Source organism: Nematolebias whitei, chromosome 12, assembly GCF_014905685.2.
Source record: "Nematolebias whitei isolate Nwh7 chromosome 12, NemWhi1, whole genome shotgun sequence".
Taxonomy (NCBI): domain Eukaryota; kingdom Metazoa; phylum Chordata; class Actinopteri; order Cyprinodontiformes; family Rivulidae; genus Nematolebias; species Nematolebias whitei.
The window spans coordinates 44,869,847-44,878,939 of NC_056509.1; the positions used below are offsets into that span (position 1 = coordinate 44,869,847).

Here is a 9,093-nt window from a genome sequence, read left to right on the forward strand (position 1 = left end):
AAATATGGCTTAGACATTTTGCTTTTCGATTCCTTAATTTAAAGACTTGATGATGAAGACAAAGTGTGTCTTCGCTGTGGCGCAGGGAGATTTTATGGATCAGCTGTGGGGTTTCCTTTTGGGCTCTCACAATCAACCATTTGTTCTTCAACAAACTGCTCCGGTATATTTTGTTTAATTATATTATTGTCATCGGTAAAAGCCGCCGGTGGCAGTTTCCTCTGCGGAGCTCGTGTCCTGATCTCTGGTTGTGTGCCATCGAGCCCAGCGGACGAGGAAGACCTGATGGATTTAAACCAATTTTCTCAATCGGTGCCAATTTACTTTTATTCCTGCGTTAAGCTTTTTGTTCAAAACAATAAAGCCACGTTAACTGAACTAAAGATATTAGTTGGAACCTGCTTTTCCCTGACCGTCCCAGCTTTTAAGTACCGGTAATACAACGTTGTTACACAACATTGTTAGAAGTTAAACATACGTCCGTTCTCACAGTTATAAATCATCCTGTAGCTTTAATTCCAACCCAGAAATATTCTGCACAGATCTGCTGCGTTTCTTTTCAAAATACACATTTAAAGACGGCTGATGGATTTATCGCCAATCATCGGTCGTTGGACTGACAATGGGCGAGTGCAGCGTTTTAATCCATGGGTTGGTCTACGTCGCTGCTTTATTGTTGCTCTTTATGAGACTGTCTGTAATTGTCTCTATCTATGACCTCCTGGCTCTTAGGCCTATTACATAATTAATGACCCAATTAAACAAAATGACTTTGCAAACCAGTTTGTTTTCAGTGTTTTTGTTGTAATAATTTATTTTTCCTCCTGTTCTCATTTCCAGTCAGAGGCCAGCGGGCTTCTTCCTGCACCTGGGATGGTGCCATGTGACAGGGCGGCTGCGGAGCCGTGACCCCAGCGCTCCATCGTCTCAAATTCAAGCCCTTTTGCTCAGCACCGATCTGAACCGATCAAGACCAACCCCAGCTCCCCACATGACTCACCTACCAGAGCCCTACATCAAGTAGGTACCTGTGTGTCCTCTCTCGAGTTCTGCAGCGCGTCCAAAGCCTTTCTCTCCACTCGAGAAGCGTGAAATTGATGTATTTGTTCTGTGAAGCGACGACACGCTGTCATCCACACATCGGTACCTTCTCTGTTCCTAACAGGGATGTTTCATTCAAACGTGCTCGGCCAAGTGTCCAGCTGAGTTTGTGATTCATCTGAAATAGAAAAAATCAAGTTCAGCAGCTCATATCTTTCCATAACTGTTCATATCTATGTGGCAGGGCTGGACGTTATGGCCACAACTTTTATCACGATAGATTTCTTAACTTCGGTCGATAACGATATAATTCAATATCGATATAAACAATTGAAAAGCCTCAGAAAAAACTGTACAAATAAATTAATGTTCACTTTTTATTTGTATATATAGCCTTCAGGAAATTTTGAAATCACCATCAAATAAACATAAAACTCTCAACTTTGTCAATTTCTTTTAAATGTATTCTTTCTTTTAAGAGAAACAAAACAAATGAATCAAAAAGAAACAAAACACTGAACGATGCAGAAGAAGAAGATCTGCCCCTTTATTAAAAAAGTAAAATAAAATAACTAGAAACAACAACTCAGGCTTGAACCCCAAAGCGAAAACAAAAAAAAAAACATCCATCTTTCTTCACATTGCATCATACTTTCCTAACAACTTTAACTTAATCATCTTTTTAAACGTATAAATAAGACATTTTTATGGTGATATCAAGGCTATCCCATAATCCTATTCCCTGAATTACAACGCAGCTCCTTCACACTAGTTCTAAATGCAGGTTTTACAAACATCTCCATTCCCTTAAGTTTCTTTTTTTTTTTTTTTTTTACAAATTTTAATTGAACATTTGGGGGTAATATTTTTTATGAGACTATATTTTATATATATTTTATTTTTTACATGACTTGTAAAATACTATATTCAACCAAATCATACAATTTTAATAATTTCAATTGATAAAGGTTGAATGCCTAAATGATGAAATAATATATTTGTTGGGTGAGCGTAGCACTTCCTACTGATAATTCTTATAGCTCTTTGTTGCAAAATGAAAACAGCGTTAATTGTTTTGTATGCTTTCCCCAAATCTTCAATACAGTAGATTAAATATGGAACAATCATTACATTATACAATATATATATCAAGCTTTGTCATTCAAAAACTCTTTTACTTTATTTTGCTGTTTTTATTAAGTAATTTACATGAGATTTCCATGTCATCTTCTCATCAATAACAACATATATTAATAGTTTTAACTTTAAACACCATAACATAACCCATGCAGCAGACGTTCGCTGGGGGTGTTTCAGGGACACGTCGGCTCAAACTTTTATCGTGCTTCATCTTCTGACTCTCAGCATCTTCTATGGAGTGGAACGAGTTAGATGTTCCCACCGCTAGTTGGAACGACTCTCCGTCACGTGCACCACACTGAAACCTGCAGTTTATCAGATCTTAGAAAGCCGAACCACTTCCACACCGCCAAATTAGTCTTTCCTCTCTTTATCAGTTACGTCATCTGCTTTCTCTTCGCTTGTGAAAGCTTCTTCAGTCACATTCTGACGGTCATGGGAACTCATTTTGAAGCAAAAACTTAACGCGCGTTGTAGATTAGCCTAGCCTGCTACCGCTAACTCCTTCTGGACTCGAGCTCTGCGTGACGTCTTCGTCACCACGCACTCACGTAGTTGTGTCGCACCTTTTTCTGTCCGGGTTGAAACGGAAGCGGCTGTAATCCTATCGAAATATCAAAAATGTGCTTAAAACTCACATCACCGTTATTGAATAAAAGTATATCGCGATATATATCTATCGAATTATTGTCCAGCTCTACTATGTGGTAGTGCAAAACCTACTGTCAATGTGTGAAAACGACAGAAACCGTGTTCAAGTGTGTTAAACAGCCGTTTAAAACACCACTCTGAATATATTTTAATTGATAATTGTCCCTTGTTTTGGAAAATTGACAAATTCAAATGAGTAAAATTCAATTAAATTTATTTTCTATGGTACTGAAAAGGAACCTGGGGTTATTTTTATTCTCATCAGCTAAAGATGAATAATATAAAGTTCTAGCTTTACGGGGAGCTTTTTTATAAGTTAGCAGCTTATCTCCAAGATAAATACAATTCTTCAACGTTAGTGGAGCTCTTATTTCCAGCTTTCTACATGATGACGAGTACAAAGCAATTCTCACAAAAACTCAACATTTGTCACATAGGTACAAACAAATATAATAAACACTTAAAGCTTTTAACATTTAAAACTGATTCTGTCCACGTTTTGTTTGTAGTGATGAGCAAAGGGTCGTGGTTGCAGGTGTAGCTGTTTGTCACGTGCGATCTGAACACCTGTGTGTTCAGATGTATTTTTCCTAAATCAGTTAAAGGTGCTGTAAGGTGTAACGTGGTCAGATGAGCACGGATAGCTGCACGGTTGAGCATTGTGAGCGAATACAAGGTTGAATTGTGGAAGTTGCCTCATTTCCCCCCAACAACCGAGCGCGTTTGCACATTTTACAGCTGCGAACATCTTGTGTGCTGCCTAGTTGTTACACAAATAACGAGTGTCTGTAAGTTGACGTTTTCTGTCAGTCGCGTTGGGTATTCCATACACTGAGGCCTATGAGTTGTGTCTGTGGAGCTGTGCGCGGGCCAAGGTTATTTCTTACTCCTGGTAAACATCCTGGCTCTGGGTGTACACAGATGGTGGGAAACAATGGACTGGAACTGAGCAGCTGAGAAACGGAGACCCTTAAAGGAACACGGCAGCTTTTTATGTTAAAGCTACGTATGAAACGTTACCTCAAGCTCCGTCCGAGCGTTTAGTGTTCGTTTACGCCGTGAAAACAGCTTTTACAGGCTTTAAGCTCATGCACGGTAAAACCGCAACAATTAAAACGTATCTGGATTTATTAGTACTCGAGTATTTTATAGATTAAAAAAAAAAACTGTCCGGTTGTTTTTCATTAAATACATTCTCAGACAATGAACAGTTATTTTTTTAGGTTACAGTTTAAAAGCTGGATAAATTAGGACTTTGAAAGTCAGTGGATGTTTCTCATTTACAGTCTATTACTCAGTTTTTATTTTATTTGTTCATTCTACTACAGGTACTTATATATATATATTTGTAGTTGCATCAATCATGTCTTTTTTTTAAAGTCGAACATGCAGTTAAAGATTAATTCTCAAACATCAGTCAGTACTTTTTGATTTAGCCTTTCTTTCAAAGGGTTTATCTTCCTGTTCTGTACAGTTTATGTGTTTAACATAAGCTTCTATTTATATATAATTAATTGTACTAGGAGTTCATTAGCAGAAGCAGACATTAAAAAAAAAAAAAACTACTACGGTAGCTTTGTTTAAAATTAACGCCGCAGAAAATTTGACTACAGATCTACAAAAAGCACTGTTTGCTGAGTTAAAACATTTAACTGACTTTAGACTTTATTTTCATTTAAAGAGTAAACCAGCTTTAGTTTTGAGGCAGCGAGCGTCCTCCTCGTGTGCCATTTGAAGAATTTAGCTTAGATCAATAATCTGTGCTGATGGACAAACAAGAATGCAGTTTTCTTTAGAATGAAGCAAAAATATTCTGCTCGTATGCAAATAAACGTATGGCTGAAGTGTCATATTAACATGTTTTAACTGCAACAATTAATTGAAAGTTGTGCATATTATTTAACAAACAACGTATGCATTGACTTTTTCATCTTTAGGCTAATTAGTTTATCATCGGTATAAAGTCCATTTGGGTATTGATCCCATAATGAGTAAAACTAACTCATGTGCAAGTCACGTGCGCACAGCTTCTTCATTTTACAACTGCAGCAAACCTGCACAGAAACAACTGCACGCCGCTGGTTTTTTTGCATTTAGCGTCGCAGACTGGACGGATGAGGCGGCGTTGTGGTCCCGTTTGAGCGAAGCTGTTGACGCTCTCGGCTTATGTTCTGATATTCAAAGGGTGGACCTTAGCAACAGTGACCGAGGCTGTACCATCTCCGTCTAACGGAGGGGGGGGGGGGAGGTCACGCTACCCACAGCAGTGCCAGCTCACAGGAAAACACGCTTTATGAAGTTTATGAAACTATAAAAAGAACTGTAATATTGTTGACTGTTTTAATGCGATCTGTTACGCAGTTATTGGCCTTTACAGTTATTGTGTGTATTTAAAGTGTGCTCCACATTCCCTGATCAGTCTTAGTGGGCACACTTAAGCTTCCTCCACTTCCTTTTGGAAATGTAAGCTTCTTTCTGCATTTCTTTAGCTACTATTCAGCTGTTTTATAGAGAAACTAGGATAACTCTGCCATTTTTTTTAGAGCTATTCAGATGAAATTTGGCATATTGGTAGATGATAACGATCCCTAATAGACTTTGAGTGAAAATCAAAAAAATTCAGCTAGTTCAGCTTATTTCAGCCGTTTCGTGCTCTTTTTCAGCTTTATTCAGCTTACTTGAACATTTTTCTACTTCTTCTAACTTATTTCTACTCATTTCAGCTTGTTATGCTCCTTTCAGCTAATTTTTTTGGAAGATTCAGATATTTCTGCTATTTCAGCTACTGTTTAGCTGTTTTATGCTAATTTCAGGTTTTTCGGTTAATTCCACTTTTTTTTTTTATCAATCCAACTTTTTCAGCTTAATTCAGCAACATCATGCTCTACCCACTTTGTTCAAGTAACTTTAGCTTCATTCTGCTTGGTTTAGCTACTATTTAGCTGTTTTTGTCCAATTGCAGCAATTTTCAACTTTTTGTGCTCGTTTTTTCTTCTTTCAGCCTCATTGGGCAAACGTGATGCTCTTTCTGCTTCCTTCTGCTAATTTAAGCTTTTTTTTTTACGCTTCTTTAGCTACTATTCAGCTGTTTTAAGATAATTATTGAGCAAAAGGCATTCACACGTGCATTTTCGAAGGAAATGCAAATTCTCTCGTTGCATTTGTTTTCATTATATACCAGGAAGTAAATAAAGTTTTCAAACGATCAGTTGAAGGAGCAGTTCGGTCACTGTCAGACTGTTCAGCTTTCAGTGTCTTACCGCGATCATTGTTGGAGGAATTGTTTCATTAAGCTCGTGCGCAAAAGTTGTTTTAAAGTTGTCTGAACAAATTCAGCTTATGAGCTGAAATAAATGTTTGTTTTGGAATTGATGGACGACAGAATCGCCTTTTTTCTCCTCCCATGTCTTTTCTGCCCTCTCTCCACCTGGCGGTCTCTTCCTCACTCCTCGTGCAAGCCATGCATTGCCACATGTGTGTGTGCGTGTGTGTGTGTGTGTGTGCGTGTGCGTGCAGCTCGCCGAACGGCAGACCGACTGAGAGGAAAGCCTTGAGGGAGGGAACTTAAAGAGATGGCCGGTGTTTTGTAATGGGCACTCTGTGCAGACTTCACTTCATAGATGGCTGCCTCTGTGGCGCTGCTGCTTGTTCCTCTTTGGCTACTGAAGAACCCTCCCCCCATATGTCATTAAAAGAAGGGGGGGGGGGGCAGGAGGCGGAATTGGTCTACAGGTGTGCGTTTGTGTGAGAATGGCAGACATTTTGTTTTTGTAGCGCCAAGTAATCGTTTCAGTTTAACACCGAGCTTGAGTAAAAGTGCAAACTGCGGAAGCGGTTTTGTATTTAGTTTTGCTTTATATTGATTTAAACTGTAATTGAAACAGAACAATACATATTATTTATTTCAATTCACAGCTTTAACTTTATCACTCATAAGATCTGTGATTCTGGGGGTACTGGAGACATCACGCCAGTTTGTAACTATTATGGTTTTGTGTATTATTCTTGACATCGGAACAACTGGGACATGAGTGGTCGCCCAGAAATGACAAATACTTCACATCAGTTAACCTACTGTATGTTCAATGCTAAGAAATCACTTTATCGTAACCTCAAAGTACCGACAAATGCCACAAAAATATTATGATACATCCTCACAAACGAAATTAAAAATATATATTTGCTTGTAAATGGTTTTCACTACTACTTTTACATAGTGTGCAACACTGAAGGAGCAAAAGAAAAAGGATGGCAGTCCTAAAATACCCAGCTGCACAGAACACCCGACGTGTTCCCGTCTGCTTCTGTGACTTCTTGGTTTTACTAGTTATAGTACTGATATTTACTTAGAAAATGTCTCCGCAGTACCTGTTAATGAGTTCTGCATTCTGTCCCGAGTTAAGTGTTGTGCACGGTCGGTTACCGTTCCCAGCCGTCCTCCTCGTAAATTACGTGGTGCAACCAAACTGACACGGTGAAACCTGCCGCACCTGACCATTTAGTGCCGCTCTTGTTGGTTTTGCACTTCCCAGTTTCGTTACCTGTGGTGGGCTGAGTGAGAGTTGCAGGAAAAGCAGGTTCCTAAATAATCATAAATGTACTTCCTGTTCTGACGCTACCAAGTCATACCTTAAACAAGAGCACTGGTTTGTCTTTTATGTGATAAAGTTTCATCCCGACATATGAAATTATGCTCCGACACTCCAGAGTTCTTCTTTGTTGACCATCAAGGACCTTTATTTAACAAAGTAAAATAAATTGGGGGGTGGACAGTTGAACCCATTGGCACATGACAACTCTGGCTTCTTGGAGGATGAGTTGTTCATTTTGCAAATATAACTGTGAAATTGAACAACATATGTGTAGATTTGTGTAGTACAGCTGTAATTAGTGCATTATGATGTATTTTCTTATATTATTTAAGCCTTGGTTATTCAACCCCTCGTCTCTCTGGGCTATTGGAATCACATGTTCCCTCTCGGGCCCGATATCATCTGATCAGCTGCTTTAGGCTGTTGACTATTTAAAGTTACCAACAAATATAAATTTCAGTTGTATTTAGCACAAGGCCTTTGGTAAAGAAGGTTTTTCTATTAGCACAACCTTTATTTTAATCTTCTTTCAGTGAAAATCGGCTCCGTTCAAGTGTTGACTGAAGTTTGGCTTCAACTTGCAGTTGTTTCAGTTTCAGAGATTAAAAAAAAAAAAAAAAAAAAAGACCTTTTATGTTGTGGATTTTTCCTTTCAGTTTCAGTTTTCACTTTTTCAGAGTGCAGAAGCGGACGGTCCAAAGCTGCGCGTAGATATGATCGTTTTGACCGCGTTAAGTGTTTTTTTGTTGGTTTTTAACGATAATAAGTTAAAAGTATGCAGATTGTCGCCTCCCGGAAACGAGGCTAATTTGTATTTTGTGCTGATTCAAAGCCGTGCTCCCGTTCCTCACTGTGGCGGATGGATCTATTTAAGTGCTTTGTGTTTGCAACACAAGGACTGAGGAGGAGAGGGGTGATCTGAGGTGAAACGTAAACGAGGCTGCTCCAGAAGAGCGATTGTCCTGCGAGCAGCGTGCCCCTGCAGCCGCGCTTAATACTTGTGTAACAATGGCGGTTTGTGTTTTCCCTGCGCAGGGATTTCAAAGGGTTTCTGTTTGTACACATTTTACAGATTTTTATTTTGATTATGAACTTAACCTCATGTTCATGTTGTGTACGGTTTGTCGCTTTTTACAGCTTCCTCAAAAGTAGATTCATTTATCTCAAATATTTATTATTTTTGAATAAACAAAATTTAAGGCATTAACTTCTAAATTTTTTACAAACGTAATGCAGTTTAAGCACTTGGAGCATGTAACGAAACCAAATTTGTTTTGTTTACTAGAAAAAAAACGTGTTACCGATTTCAATTTCATGTGTTTTGTGTGTGTTTTTTTTTTGTTTGTTTGCTTTTTCAGGTCAGTTTAAACTGAAAATGAGTGCAGTAGGGGAAAGCCCCCTGGACCCTGCCACGCCAGAGTCACGCAAGAGGAAGGTCTCGCCATGCGACACATCGGGGCAAAGGTAAACGCCCAGTCTTGTCATTTGCCACAGCACAAACAAACATTACGTCAGGCTGACAAACGTGTTTTAAAATGACTGGTACACGATTAAACCCAAAACAAGGACTCCAGTGGACTTTATAGTTCTCCGTATCTCCGGTGTTGCATAAAGAAGAGACGCACACACACACACACACACACACACACACACACACACACACACACAC

General features: G+C 38.9%; 1 protein-coding gene across 1 annotated transcript in view; it reads left to right on the forward strand.

Moving 5' to 3' along the window:
- Positions 1-844: 844 nt before the first annotated feature.
- ncoa1 (nuclear receptor coactivator 1) overlaps positions 845-9,093 on the forward strand; it is a 40,022-nt gene continuing 31,773 nt past the window's right edge. Inside the window, exons 1-2 of the mRNA XM_037685953.1 lie at positions 845-1,020; positions 8,783-8,888. Coding sequence (XP_037541881.1) covers positions 8,800-8,888 — 89 coding nt within the window. The 5' untranslated portion in view covers positions 845-1,020; positions 8,783-8,799. The remainder of the gene's footprint in view (positions 1,021-8,782; positions 8,889-9,093) is intronic.